Genomic DNA, 15,786 nt, shown 5'->3' with positions numbered 1-15,786 from the left:
AACCATACAGAACAATTTTTCCCAAACCCAGCAATTGTACATATAAATATATCTTGTCACAAAGTCAACTTTTATTGGGGAAACACCACCAAGCTGGCAAAAGTTAGAAGTGTTCTTTCATACCATCAAGGGCATTCTTTAGATCCACAAGCACAAATTGTGTAAGTCTGGCAGTATCTTCAACATGTCTGCATCAAAACCAGGGGTTTACGGTTCAAATCCCTCAGGTAATACATGTACTATGAAATATAACATACACACAGGTTATTGTAACTGAAGTAGGTATCACACATTGGTTTATGTCAATATCTGTGATTTTGACACATAAAATATGAACCAAAATTCCTGATCTTATAGATATATACATAGATATACTACAACATATATACTACTGTAACACAATGTAATAATGTATCCACTGTCTTCAAAGTTTATTTGGCCTGCACGTTTTTTTTTAGCGACCCCTCAGTTGTGGATCGTACCTTTTTGTTATCCAAGGTGCCGGGGTATATAGGTTAACAGTTATGGCATAATGACTACCAAACCAAAAAAGAAAGGAAGCCAGCCAGGAAATGTTTCCCCACTCCAAGAACGTACCAATATATATAGAGTACTTTCCACACCCTGAATGGACTTTTCTTCATATGTACGAAAAAACACGGGAAAAAAACAAAACATTTGTACCTAGAGTGAAAATGTGTTCGGTGAAGTTATTCTACATTTGGGTGGAATGTGTCATCTGAGCTACAAAATCAACAATGATCATCTATAAGTTTTTTTTGTCTGTACACTGTCACATTACCATTAGGGCCAGTAGTCAAAAATGGTCCCATATTTCTTTGTTGTGTATCGGAGTAGTTGGGGCATAGCTACAGAACTCCCATGAGAAGAGTATTATTATATGTATAGAAAGATATGTACAGGTAAGATGGCAGTGGCTAGCACTCCTCCAACACATCGATGATGTGAGCTATCTTCATGTCACCTTTGTTTCCAACAGCGTTCTGGAAAGGCAACAAAGGAATGCAACATGAGCTATTTTTCCATGTCATACTTTTAGATGTCACACTATCGTACCTATAACATATATGGTGTTATGATTAAGTTATGGCATCAAATCATGGTAATGGTCTTTAAAATTAATAAGTTAAGAGGGTCTGAGATGCCACACCCTTCTAAGCAAAGAAACAAGCAAAACTAAAGATGTTTTGGCCTTTGAAATCATTCTTGATTACAATACATTGCTAGTCATAACTTTTAAGACAAATTCTACCTTATCTAAGTACTGCAAATGGCTGGCGTATTCTTACCGTGAGACTGATGAAGGACAGGAACTTTTTCAGCATGGTGACCATCCTGCTGAAGTCTCCGTTGGGAAGATGCTGCCTCACTGCCTCTACATTACCCTATGGGAGGGGGGCAATAAACCACAGCTTACAACACAGCACAGATACACCAACTTACACAATCGAACTTGGATGAGGATGGAACTCAGATCTACCAAATGCATGGCGAACACTCTACCCACTAGGCTGTTGCACAGATCCCCAAGGGAGTGAAGTTTCTTTAATGCTTGTCTGTCTGTCTGTGTGTCTATCTGCTAGTGTAAGTGCATGTTTCCACATTGTAATTGATGATTCTGATGGAAACTTCAGAAAGTGTATAGACAGTACTAACCTCACTCTCCTGTACAAAACACCCCAGCAGCAGTGCTACGTAGGACGAAACAATACTGTCTTCCATGTGCTTCCCTGCTTTGTGAAGTGCTGTGGTGGGGAAGAGACATTCATATACACATGATGACCTTCACTTTGAGAACTACAGGCAACAGCAATTTTACACAAATCCTCAACAGCAGCAATCTTTCATATTACAAACAACAACAATAGTAATGGTGACAAGGCACTTTATTTTGTGAGCTTTACTATATGGGCTCGAACTACTAGGAAGGACCCCTTGTCTTTTCCACACATTACCTTTTGAGAGTACATCCTTCTCATCCTCCTGTGAGCTGGGTTCTTCCTCCTCCTTCTCCTCCTCCTCCTTACTGTCCCCGCTCACCCACTCCAGCCCGTCTCCCGTGACACGCCACTCCCCGCTCTGCTCCGCCTGCTCTGTCGTCCCCTCAGCTTCCCGCGCGGCCGCCTCTCTGTCTAAGAACAACTGCAGGAGGGACGCACAACAAAAACAAGTCAACAAACACCACAAATGTACAAAGTGCTTAACGACAATTAGAGATAGATGGCATCAAACGGTCAAATGGCTAAGCTAGTAGACACGAGATTGAGAGGTCACAGGTTCTACTCCTTGCATTCAGGCTAGACCTTGTGTCCTTGGGAAAGGCCCTTTTCATGGATTTCCTCACTCTTACTAGATATAAAATGGGTACCTGACTTTGGTTGAGGAAGAAAAAGGCAATGGTAGGAGACACTGTGGACTAACAACCCAATACCTACAGTCTCACAAAGGCTTTGGGACTCCTTTTCTTTTAGAGATAAATAAATAAAATTCCCCATGACCCAAAACCCTAGTCACTAACCTTAATCAAAGCCTCCACTGCGGTGGTTTCTACGGCTCGACGCTCTGGACTGGTGCCGACGGAATCGTACGCAAACGGAGCTCGCGTTTCCGTCAGCAGAAGGCGGTTCTTGGCACTGTGTTCTAGAAGGTTGATGAGCAGTCCCAAACCCTGGAGGACAAAAATTAACATTTACAGCATATTCACCTACACTTGGTCTGTACACATATCTTTTCTGGTCTACTCCTATTTTGATTCATTGTGATCTCAAAACATGGCATGGATTAAGAATAGAACACTTCAGCATGTTTGTTGGCAAAATGCTCTATATGTACATGTACCAGTAAATTTGTTTTTTCTCGTTAAAATTTCAGCGCATAGCAAAAAAAAGTTCCACGGTTTAAGAATTGTTGGGACATTGGTTGCTGAGTGAACTCACCAGTACATGCATGTCAAAGCGTTGTTCTGCAGGGAGGTACTGTGGTGCCTGCAGCACACACAGGAGAGCTGTCTTCAGCAGGCCAGGCTGTTCTCCCACCTTGGTGCTACCCCACTCTGTGGAACAAAAACAGACAAACAGATATAAGAATGCAATGTACTGGTTGTACTACTGGTAGTCAGTCTATACACTCTGCAATAATTGGCTTCATTAAAGCATATCTAACATGTTCAGTACACAAGGCCAACTTTTTATCATTTGTTTATGGTTCTAGATGATATTCATAGTTCAATATTTCTTAATAGGCACCAGGCCCCATCATATTGCATGGACAAAACACCAATTTGACTTACTGGTTCTAATTTCTTGGATTTAAAAACATACCACAGTAATAATTCAATACAGCAGAAATTGTTGAACTGGACTATTCCCCACATGTCAGCAAAACGTACTACGCCAGTGCAAAACCCTGATTTTTCACAGTTTTCATTGAATGTTTGGTCAACGTTGCATCAGAATTTTGCCTGTTGCCATAACATTTTGTAACTAAAGACAGGATGTTAACCTTATATGCACGAATACAACCTTATATGAGACGTTCTGTCGCAGTTCTATGTACAATACATTACTGGTTTCACGCAGGTGCAGTACATTCAGCCGACGTGCTACTGTTCCCTACCGTTGTCATGAGTCAGGTTGAGCAGCACCCTGAGTAGAGCCAGCAGACAGCTGCGTACGACCGTGCCCGGCGTGGCCAGCACGCTGTCATCGTCCTCATGCTGTCCGTTCAGCGGGAGCGAGTCGTCGTCTGCAAAGTGCTCGCACATTTTGGTGAAGGACTTGAGCGCCCGAACAACAGCGCCCACCAGCTCCGCAGACTTGTAGTTGAGGAGGTACCCCTGATTGTCCGTGTTCATGAATGTCACCTGGGACAAAAATTGGATACAGATGTGTGAGTTCTAATCCCAGGACAGCTAAATATTGCCACAATTTTTTCTTTGCCCTTCTGTCAAGAAAGTAAAGCAAGCACAACCTCATTTTTGAGGTGGAAATTTTCATCCTCCAAGTTTTAACATTTGATCTCAATAATACAGTAGCATTGTATTGGGTTTTGCTCTTGTTTTATATTCATGTTCTTGAGTAGAGGGCTTTATATAAGCAATTGTGCTTTGTGCTTGATACTCGTTAAACATATGCGAGTAAATAAATGAATTGTAATCTTACACAAATTCTACTGATACTGACTATGTTAACACAGATCATCCTTTTTTTGCCTTTTAGAGAAATTTTATTTGAAATTTGGCAAAAATTCAAAACAAAAAGGCAACTATAAACATCTTAATCCAACCCCAATCACTCTTTGACAATCCTCCAATAGAAATTTGGCAGCCATTCAACTTATAACGCATTTTGTTGGTATAACATACAGCATCGTCTAAACCTCGGAAGACGAGGAACAAGACGATAAACTGGATAGTGAGTGAGTAGTATGACATATCCTCCATTTCTAAGAAGTTAGTAGTTTGATTGACAGAAACATTGTGACTTACATTCTCCAGCACCCGTAGACACCTGTCCATCTTCCTGAGCCGCAGCATGGCCGGATCGTCTGGCTTCTTCTCTCCATCACCAAGGCACGCCTCACAACCCATCACTACAGAACACACAGTAGGCAAGAAAACTCATTACATAGTTCTTGAAATTCAGACCTTGCTATCGATATTGATAGTTTATTGCAGACTTGTTCCTGTGGGCAGATTATAAGTGAACAAGTGATGACATACATACAGTGAATGAGTATATATGTCACAGGTTGTATGTGAAAAGAACAATGAGGATTACACTACACTGCTGGTCTACAGTAAGGTTTTACATCTACATGCATGTTACTTATGTGGGGTTTGATTTCTTCTTTGGAAGCAGTGGAAAATGAAAAGCCCTAAGTTTTTAATGAATGGAATGAAGGAATACTGTTTTCTCTAGGTTTGTTAGCCAAGAAAAGCTTGGAATTACAGCATTTCTTACAGTCAACAATACTGAGCACATTTAGCAACATAACTACAGAAAACCCTGCCGTGATACCACAGGACAAGAGGAAACCCTGGTGTGATACCCACCCATATCTGCCAGACGGTCCAGACCACCCAACTTCCTGACCTCCTCCTTAAAGGCGTCACCTGCACGCTTAGAGGTCAAGGTCAGCAGACACTCCATGGCCAGCAAACCCGCCTGAGGAAAAAATAATGCACATTTATCTCAGAGTTTCCATTTATCTCAGACTTCCATTTGCTATTTTGGGATGAACATCAATTCTCCATGATTAACACTAGAAAGTTAACATTTGCTAGCAAATGCAGAATACCTCATGTACCATCCGTCCCCACTGCAAAAATTTTAACACCAAAAGCGTGACATCTTTTGGAAAGGTGTCCGATCACATGATGGGAAAAGAGAAGGAACAATTTTCCTCAAGTGTGGGGAATAAACTATAAATACCTTGATGGCTAGAACTATTTTTCTAAGGCATTGGATAAAAGGCAAATCACAAAGAAAGACAATGTTTGAACAGAACAAGTAACTTACAGAAATGGTGTTCATCTTCAAATGTTTGTTGTTGGTCTTTTCGCAGAGTTGCTGGACTTTCTCCCTAATCTTGTTGTACTCGCGCCCCTGTACGGCCCCGCCTGTTGGCTCGGCCGGCTGGGCGTCCACACTGAGCAGCTGGATCATGAGCTGCAGACAGGTGGAGTCCAGGTCCATGTTCATCCGGTCACGACTCAACATGTACATCAGCAGGGCTGTGCACAGGGACAGGGCCTGCAACAGTACAGGATACAGACAATACCAAAATCAATCCTACAAATGTACCAACCATAGGGTATAGAGCATTTATATATTAATGCAACAGACATGTGCTGACCACCATGCTGGTATCCATATTTGCATTGTAATGGATTGCAGAATAAGAGTACCAGGGCTCGAAATCCTTTTTCTTCATACCTGCACTGGCATTTAATGTACTGGTGCAGGTAGCACTGAAAATTGTCTGCATCAGAAATACCCCCTCAGCTCCAAGCCTCCAACTTGCACTAACCTGCATGTGCAGGTGATATTTCAAGCACTACCTGTGATTCACTGCAATGTAGATAGGGACACCAACATGGTGGCAAACACAACTTGATAGTCAGGCAACCATAAATGAGAAAGAACCAACAGTTCAAATAAAAACCTGCTCTTCTTCCTTTCTATAAAAATTCAGACATATATACACTTAAAATGTTGGTCTCCAACAATATTTTCTGTAATAACATGACCAGTGCTCACCGGATCTGATGCAGCGTCCTGGAGTTCCCCAAACACTTTGTTGATCGTGCTGTTTGCTCGCAAATGTAGGCGGAAGATCGGGGCCAAGCACTTGGTCGCCAGACTGATCAAACTGGAAAAACACACAAAGAGTACAAATAAGTATATCTCACACTATACAGAGACTTATAATTCATTTACACACGAGACAAAAATACCAGTCTGGAACCAATCTTATCATTCTAAATCTAATGCTCTAGGTCAAAATGTTAGAAGTCAAAGCAAGTGCAAAATGTAAAACATCAAAATTTCTGAGGTAATTATCTGGTAATAAAAGCTTTGATGTGTATGGCCGAGTCATTAAAGTGTCAAGCAGAAAATCTAGGACTAGTCAGACTTTCTCTAAAATAGAATTTGCCCTGAAATTTTTTATGACATACAACTCACAAAGTTATATTAGAGCAGTAATGTATGTCTTCAAATACCTGGAGGGTTATTGATGTCTTCATAAAATCATACGCACATGCAGTAAATTAATGAACCTGGAAAATCTTTCATAACTGGATTTTATTTTAAGACGTGAATTCATGAATCATAGAAGCTGTTGTTGGCTTGTCTCATAATTTCAACAATATTTCCAGTTTCACTCTGGCAGTATGATTTATTATACAGACCTGAAAAATGACAGTGCTCTTATTATGACCCTGTATAACCACCACTACTGAATAATACATACATGTATGCACAGAAGAAATACACATGTATGGTGCGTACAAGGACACATATAATCGTGCCTCCAAGGTAAATATACAGGAGCAGGGCCTTAAATTTCAGGTGCAACACAACATACTGACCTACTTCTGTTCCAAGCAATGTTTTAAAAAGCAACATCCCCATAGAGAAAAAATTTACAGTTCAATAAAGTATAAACTCAAGTTCAGTATAAAACTGAGGTAAAAAACACCACATAGAATTACATAGACATAGACAGTAGTTTTATGTTCTCTCTTGCTTTACTTTACTTTCTTTGACACTGTACATGGATTTTGCTAATAAAAAGTAATACTGGGAATTTGAAGTCAGGACTGGGAACTACTTTTAGTTTCTTCCCCTACAAAAAATAGTTCAGAAAAAGTGTTCTTACCTTAGACATCTTGTTCCAGCACTCTCTGTGTTCTTGAGTCCATCCAGCAGGTATTCAATGTCATCCAAGAACTCCTGGCTCTCTCCCAGCTCTATACAGTCATTATAGTTCTTCACATTACTCACCACAGTGTACAGCTGTGAGGGGGAGGGGGGCGGCAACCGTCAGAGACAAGGCAATAGATGGTTCAATATAGATCAAAAGGCACAGGTCACAAGATGGCTCAGAATAACATAAATTGTATGGTGAAATGTACAATAATGTACCTATGCATCAAAAGGGTCCCATGACACACAAAACAAAAAAAAACACGAAGTCACTTTTCAATCAAAATGATGCACACATCTTGAGCTGATAGAGGCACAGTAAATTCATTCATTTTAATAGAAGAGGAAAGGAGGTTTAAGGAAGTTTGAGCTTGAAATACGTATTTGCAGTGTCGTGAATTTGTGGTGGTAAGGTTGAAGCAAAAAGTAAACCACAGAAACATCATTTCAAGATTTACAGTACAACCATTAAAAAGTATAATAAGTAACAATCTCCTTCGTCAGTGAATCGTCACCTATTGAAGTGAATCACAATGCTTTATCTATTGGCTAATACCAACACAGACAGCCCTGTAGTCACTTTTCAATTCAAAAAAGGTGCTCACATCTGAGAGCTGACAGAGGTACAGTCACATCAATCAATATCCCACAAATAAGCTACCGTAATGTACCAAGAACTGAAATGTCAAGACATTGTTGACTTTTTCCCTTTGTTAATTCAGCATGGCTCTCTCCCACTAGGGAAGTTCTCTGTGCTTTTGTGAGGGTTAAGTCTTTGTTGACAGCACCATATGGACCATTAATACAGGAATTAACCATGGAGGAAGACAAGACCTTTTCACACAATGGACTTTCCACATTATCAATCATTAATGGCTCATTAGGCTTTCTGCATTGTGGAATACCCTAAACATGTCTGGAATTTCATTACAACTGTAAATACACCAATAACAATAGAAATACCATTGAAATAAAAAATGTGGAATCAACACTACATCACATCAGTGTTCTGGCTAGCCTGAATTTTTTTCTGTCATCTCAATTTTGCTGGACGTTGAATCTGGTCGAACGCCCAAGGCAGGATGCATCGTGCCCCTCGGAGTGTCTGGGGGTATGCTTCCGAAAGTTCCAGTGATAATTTTGAAGCCTTGACCCTCTAAAATGCTATTTCCTGCATTTTAAGGGATAAATATTGCTGGTTGACTACTACATTCAGTTGAACTTGAAGGAAATCTCTTTATCTATATCTATTCCCTGATTTTAGTCCGTCAAAGACAACAGATTTAGCAAAATTTTTGTCTGTTTGTGAGCAACAAAATTCCATCAAATGAAGGAAAGACGGATGCTGGCTAGAACGCTGATCTCAAAGAGTAAAGATATTAGCAAGAGAAGAACGTGAAGCAGAAATTTGTTGGTATACTCGGAGATGTACCTCTTTTTGTTCGCGAGGAACCCTCAGCGCTGTGACTGGTGCATGGTGGGAACGCTGCGCCACCGACGTTCTGCGTGTCAGCAGCAGGGGCGCGGTGGCAGGCTCATCATCATCATCATCGTCAACCTCGTAAACTTCCGCGTCCTGTCATAAGTGGGGAAAATAATTTTGACTATCCACGCAATATCTCACAATATCATTAGTTAATTTATTTTCTGAAATATAATGGCAAACCTGAAAGAAAGCATAAAATAATGCATATCATATGACAAACTATGCTAATTAAATAATACCTGCTATACCACATAATACCCTGTACACTGCATTCAAAAGAAGAAAGAAAGTAATCTATCAAGAAGTGGTCATATTGAATACAAACAATGAACCACCTTCACAGAAATTTCAAGCTCATTTTGCCGTCACATTATCATGTCAAATGACCAGAATTAATCTGTGGAACTACGGCCTTACCTTTGGTGGGGGAGGAGGGGGCATCAGAGTTGGCTTTGGAGCAAATTTAAACATCTCCATGTTAATCAGGAATTAATATTGATGGGTGCTTTGAAAAATTCATACTAAAATGATCTCTCCAGGGAAGCAATGTACATGTATCTAACAAAATACATCCCTATCACAAATGATAAACCCAGGTTTGAACTTGATTCTAAAACTTTTTCTTGGAGCCATTCAAAACTAGACATCTCTTTTTCTGGATTATTTCCCAAACAGACTCTGATACTTTGTTATAGAATTTCTCTCAGCTCAGCTATCCACATTTTGCATTGAGAAAATAACATATCAAAGATCAAATTCAAGCTTCAAAGGAAATTTTTTGTAAATGGTATCTAGAGATTGTTAGGATTTTCCATGTTGTAACTTTGTGTTTTACTTTTAGGTCAACGAGTTCCAGAACCAAGTCCTTCCATTTGTGTGGCAGAACAGGGAGATGAACTTACGTCAAAGCTCTCGGAGGTGCTTGGTTGCCATGGGCGGGGATTGTACCTCACCTTAGCAGGCGACTGCAAGGAAAAAGAACAAAGCAGCTATTGTTAGGACACCGTTACCATTTCCTCTTGGACTGAGGAAGACATTAAACTAATTTTGGACACCATCCTGGGACCAGGAATTTTTATGTGAGGTCAAAAGTTGATGCAAAGGGTAATATGTAAGTGCAGAGATCACCACGAATATGGTACCATTCTTTCGCACATGCACACAAAACTTTCTGTTCCTCCTAAAACAGAAATATGGTATACATTATACAGATTCAAGTGTAATGACTAAAAGCATTCTTAAAATAAACATGCTTTTTCCATACCCAAAGGGGAGTGTTCACTACATTCCTTTGGGGGTTTACGACATACAGATGAACTTTTTACATCATGAACTGCAAATGAACCTCCCGTGTTATGAATATGCATAAGTCAATTAGATTATCTTAGACCAGACCAATTCAGTTCTTCGTTTTCTGATTCGTCTGCTCCAGTTTCTCCAAAGAAAGGTCCCATTAGTTGTTCTTACTTGTTCAACAATTCTTTAAAATATGTGAAAATAATAAATATGACAATGATATGTTACACATACAACGCACTGCTCTTCCAAACCGACTTGTAACTTAGGAGTAAGAAAAAATATGGCGATTGCTCTCTTCCTAACCCTACATGGAGAGTTCAACCTAGTAATTTCTGGGGGCTAATTGAAGAGCTCCATTGTTGAATGTTTATGAGCCGTTTAATGATCAGAACACCCGCTCTGGCTAGCAGTGTGGTCAGCCAGCTTGGGCCCGATTTAGACTAGAAACGCTTAAGGGGTTTTGGCTAGGGAAACGTTTCGGAACGGTTAACCGTTCCCGGTCTAAAGAGGAAAAAACGGTTTGTTTTGGGTTTTCGTGGACCGTTTCCGAAAACCACCTCCATCGTGGTTTTCGACCGTTTCAGAACCCTTCAGCGGGGGGCCCGAAACGCTTTTTGCTAGGTCTAAAGTCAAAGGGTTTCTTGAAACGGTAAACCAGGTCACGTGTTATATGCTAATCACATGCTAATAAGCCAGCGCACGTCCATTTTCTGGTAGATTCGCGCCATATTCGATTGTGTCCATTTTCGCCATTTTATATCATGTATTTCTCGAATTTTCATCATCCTTTATGTCTGGAGGGATGGCAGAAGGCCAGGGGAGGGTCTGGACCCAAGAAGAGATCCGCTGCTTGATCAGCTTGTGGGCCGATCAAACTATACAATCCCGCTTGGAGACCTCGCGTAATAGGGAGGGCATACAGATGCTTGTGGACGGGCTGGCGGCTGAGGGGTATTTTATTAATACGCACCCCAAAGTTTGGGTGAAGTTCAAAGCCCTAAAACACAAGTATCGTAAGGCCAATGAGACAAACCGTAGAAGCGGCTCGGGGAGGTCATCATAGGTCACTGTGGGTCAGAAACATCCTGCGCCACGGGCGGCCCGAAAAGCTTCCGCCTCTGTGTCTAAAGACGAACCGTTTTCTGTGGCGAAACGTTTCGTACCGTTTCGAAACGGTATACCGTTTCTAGTCTAAATCGGGCCTTGGTCTCCCTGGTCAGGGATCAAAATAATTCTGTTACCTGCAAAATGTGAATTACATTACACTCCTAGCTTGTCAATTTGCATGTTGTTTATGATTACATTTTTTTGTCAACATCTTTTCTGCAATTACAGGTTGTGGTTGCTTGGGTATCCTAAGCCCTTAACTCGAAAGCTGGAAATAAGTAGAAATTTGAAATCTGTTGTGGTCAGGAGGTTTTTTTTTTTTTGCTTTTTTTTTACATTTCCTACCATTACATGTTTCAAGTAGTGGCTGAGATTCCCCCTACTAGTACTACTAGGGAACAGAATCATACAAGAGGCTACAAAGCTAAGAAAAGAAAAAAAAAACAATCTCCAGTCTAAACCTCTGCTTGGAGTTGGAGAGTACAGATTTCACTTCAAAGACCCAATAATCAGGCAGTTTCTTGGAAATAAGCTTTTAGCTATTTGCATACATAACAAGATTAAAGTTACTACAGAAAAGTCAACCATGTTTGATAATTCTTGACATCTACGAAAGATTAATGTTAGCAGATTGAATTGAATTATCAAGTTTCATTATATTTCAAAGAATGTCTGAAATCGGAGTGCAGCCTTCAAACGTGAGAGTAGAAACAAAACTTGAATACCAAAGCAGAGCCATTTATGGGTGTTGGTCCTTATAGCTACGATATTACTGGGTTAGACTCACCTTTTTAGGGCTGTAGAATTTGCGTGGCTTCCTGGGTTCCCCACTAGCAGTTGGTTGGGACCGCGAGGGAAGCTCTTCTTCATCAAACCCGAACGGGTCCTCGTCTCGTGCACTTGACTGTGAGGACGGCAAGCCCTGGCTACCCTTGCTGGTGCTCGGCTGCGACAGAGAGGCAAAGCCGCTCGTACTCGGCTGTGATGACGACAACTTGCTGCTTGTAGAACTCTGTGAGGACGACGGTAATGAACCCTCGTCGCACGATGGTGCGTACGAGAGTCTCGAAGCGTACGCTTTCAGAGCTGTCTGTGACTTGTTGGCTGCTGAGGCAACAGGAGCCTGTGTCGTACACACGGTACTTTTACTGGCAACAGTTGCACCAACCTTGCTGCTAACACAAGACACTGGTATACTTGCAGTACTGGTTGTTGATGTACTAGCCGTAGTTGGAGCTGCCTTTCTAGCCGTACCCACCACAATTCGGACCCTCGGCTGTCCCCCGGATATCGTCCTTGTTTGGGGAAGGCCGGGCCATTTCGGGGACTCATCGTCGTCCGAGGACTGCGAACTGTTCCAGGTGTACGACCTAACGGGAGGCCGTGACTTGGTGATGCTTGCCCATCTCTCGTCCAAGGTCATGCTATTGCTGCTGCCTGCCCCTACCCCACTTGAATCCACTTTAACACAAGTGCGTGCCCAGTTTGAATTACTGGAGACTGCACTACTGCTATTCGTTAATCCACTCCACGACGGTCTACCCTGTTCCTTTTTCTCTGAATCTGACGAAAGCCCATCCTCGGAGTCTGAAAAATCGAAAGCGTCTTTCCCTGAGTTGACACTATTCTTTTTCGGGGAGGCAAAAATGAATGGGTCGTCTTCAACTTTAGCTGCGGGTGTCTCTTTTACTTTTGAACGCGATATCGATGATGGCATATCAAAATTGTCCTTGGGAGAGTTTTGAGCTGCCTGATTGGATTTGGAAACTGCAGCGACGGCCCGGTCAAACAATAACTCTGCCGTCACCTTACCTTCTTTCAGTTTTGTTTTTGACACGTTGGATTTCATAGAAGAAGCAGCGTATGAATGTTCGCTGGGCGCGTTCTTGGTCGCCACGGGCTTGGAATGAGCTGCGTACGAATGATCGGCAGATTCACTCAGAGAAACTGCCTTTGGCTGCGGTGTTAACACTGAGGTTGTTGTCACATGGTGTGCGTAGGAGTGATCAGAATAATCGTCCGACGCATTTCGCACCGAAGGCTTCTGGATAGATGAGTACGCGTGGTCACTGGTAGGCTTTTTCTGAGGCGAGGATAGGTAAGTGTGGTCGTCTTTTACACTCTGAACTGGAGGTCTATGCATGGAAACATATGCATGATCCCCTGTCGCTTTGGGCTGTACCGGCTTGTGCACAGATCGGGCAGTATACGAATGCTCTCCCATACTCGGCGGAGCGGGCTTACACAGCGACGTGTACGAATGCTCCTCCGCTGGAATATTCTTGCGGGGCGAAGTCCGCAGCCCCCTTCGAGAAGAGTGATCATCATCGCTGCTGTCAAAACTGAAAGGGTCGTCGCTATTCAACCGCCTTCGCTTGTGTTCAACTTGCTGTTCGTTCTCTACGTTGTGCCTCCGCGTCATACGTACGGCAGTGAACGTCGTGTTACCCCATTTCTGTGTCTTGGAGGAGGCTTTCGCTGCCAAAGGACGCTTCCCCGAATCACCGCCAAATACCTGGTCAAACTTACTGGTGGGTTCTTCCACCTTGGGCTTGGCTCCCCGACTGTATGTTTTGACGCCGTAGCGTGGCATGGTGACTCCTATCCCAACCTACAACAGTCCAAACAGATATGCTGCCTTCTTTCTAGAATAACACTGTCCTTCGGGATACTGTAAGAAGAAAAAAGTAGAATTAAGCATTGATACTCTGGTATTTGTAATCACAACTGTCTTGTCTTTTCTTCAGCAGGTACTTTCTACTACAAGCAGCATGTTTCAAAATGAGACCATGAATGCCAATATCTAACAGGAAAATAACATTTAAAAAAAATTAACAATGCCCCCCCTCCAAAAAAAAACCCAAAAGGTTACCAAATAGAGATTCTGCAATTTTCTGGGCAATTATCATACAAAACACCTGGTCGGTTTGATATTTTCTGACAGACAGGAATGATTTATAATCACCTGCTATAGGAAAACATTGAACATCTGCACAGTAAATTTGATACAGGTCACCTGGTCAGACTCTGTGGATGAAGCGACCTTCAAAAGCAGCTGCAGTGTGTAACTCAAGGCCTGATCTATGATATTATGCTCTTATAAAATACTCTCGATATATTCCTTAACGTATTTGTGTAGATACAATATTAGTCATTTCACTTTCAGAGAAATAAAACAACTTATTGTTCCTGAACTTCCTTTTATAAAAAAAAAGGTGCAGCTTAGTTTCTATTTACTTCTTCTACACTTTTGTTGACAAATTTCATAATTCATCTCTTTAAAATAAATAAAACACTTCAAAAGCTGCTCAAATGCAAATACATGTACAGTACAATTTACAGTACAGTACTTAAACTTAGAAAAACAGTATTTTTAGGACACCATAACTTTAACATACGAATTACATGAAACCATATTGCACACTGTGTGAAAATCATCACAAAAAACATTTCATCAACTTAACCTAAATGAGATTCTTAAATAACATTTATTTGTGAAGCGCAATACTGTCCTTTTGTACTGTCTCCTTCTCTTCTCTTCACGTCTCTTTCTTTGTCAACAATAACCTAAGGCCAATTTCAGGAGGGGTGGGTTGACAAGGAAAAATGAAAATATCAATTATGCAGGCTGTCTAACTAATTTTAAAGCACAATTGTTCATACAAATTGAAAATCTGTAGATTTTCTAGACTTAGAACTAGATCTTGCTTCCTAGATGTGATTGGTTTTACTGGAATAGCCCTAATTATAACCTGCACAAATTGTAAACATTTCCGATCTTGTACGAAATACACAGAGGATGAGGAATATTTTTGCCCTAATTGATTTAAAGATGCTTTAGTAGTGATCTTGGTGATGTTGTTTTGAACATTTGATAGAGAAATTCCTGACCAAAAACGTCCTGCCGCTGTCGATCTGACATGACATGCTCTTGTCTGAGAACAACAGGGCGATGTTTGGTCGTAAAAATGTTGGCGCTTCACGTGGCTCCCCTCTTTCCGGGCCTCAAATTCGTCCCAAAATAAACCCAACTTTGACGAGTTTGGTCAGAATTATACAAAGGGAGACTTCTAAGCGTTTCTGTGAGGAGAGGAAGTGACTTAGGGCGGCTGTACTGCCGGAATTTCCACATCCACATTGTGAAGATGATACGTTCGACACAATATCCTGACTGGGTTTTAGTGAGCCGTGGAGGGGCATCATTTGTGGTAAAAATCGTGACAGAGAAACACACAGGGAAACGTTCAGATATAAATGCTGACCTACCTGACAACTAAATCCACAATTTGAGCGCCTCAGAGGGCCAGCAGACACCACCGATCGTGCGAAATGGAAATTGTTTCGGCGGAAAAGAAAATCTTCCTCGTAAACTTGTCCGCCATCTTGATGACGCCTGCGCCCTCTCCGACCTAGATTTGAAGATGTAACGGAGCCTCCCATTGG

At 41.5% G+C, this 15,786-nt stretch overlaps 1 protein-coding gene across 2 annotated transcripts; it reads right to left on the bottom strand.

Moving 5' to 3' along the window:
* Positions 1-6: 6 nt before the first annotated feature.
* On the bottom strand, positions 7-15,784 carry LOC109478835 (wings apart-like protein homolog). 2 transcript variants are annotated; one of them, XM_019780656.1, is made up of 17 exons: positions 15,610-15,784; positions 12,131-14,014; positions 9,840-9,902; positions 9,355-9,387; positions 8,884-9,027; positions 7,405-7,541; positions 6,282-6,393; positions 5,541-5,774; positions 5,075-5,186; positions 4,508-4,611; positions 3,637-3,883; positions 2,958-3,073; positions 2,540-2,689; positions 1,977-2,163; positions 1,678-1,766; positions 1,311-1,406; positions 7-1,004 (listed from the first exon to the last, which is right to left on the bottom strand). In XM_019780656.1, exons 2-17 carry the CDS (start codon positions 13,934-13,936, stop codon positions 939-941), a joined length of 3,696 nt encoding a protein of 1,231 aa, XP_019636215.1. In that variant the 5' UTR covers positions 13,937-14,014; positions 15,610-15,784; the 3' UTR covers positions 7-938. The 2 variants fall into 2 exon arrangements, with proteins under 2 accessions (XP_019636215.1, XP_019636221.1); XM_019780662.1 differs by lacking the exon at positions 9,355-9,387.
* Positions 15,785-15,786: the final 2 nt, after the last annotated feature.

This window comes from Branchiostoma belcheri, unplaced genomic scaffold (genome assembly GCF_001625305.1).
Source record: "Branchiostoma belcheri isolate BF01 breed outbred unplaced genomic scaffold, Haploidv18h27 scaffold106, whole genome shotgun sequence".
NCBI classification, from domain to species: Eukaryota; Metazoa; Chordata; class Leptocardii; order Amphioxiformes; family Branchiostomatidae; genus Branchiostoma; species Branchiostoma belcheri.
Note: the sequence above shows the minus strand (reverse complement) of the source record. Positions and strands in the feature narration are given on the sequence as shown.

Bases quoted from the DNA above. Each gene is read 5' to 3' on its own strand.
- LOC109478835 (XM_019780656.1), bottom strand. From the start codon at position 13,936: ATGCCACGCTACGGCGTCAAAACATACAGTCGGGGAGCCAAGCCCAAG. The intron at 9,903-12,130 runs GTGAGTCTAACC...TTTTCCTTGCAG, and splicing joins AATTCTACAGCCCTAAAAAG to TCGCCTGCTAAGGTGAGGTA. The intron at 9,388-9,839 runs GTAAGTTCATCT...TTTGCTCCAAAG, and splicing joins GCACCTCCGAGAGCTTTGAC to CCAACTCTGATGCCCCCTCC.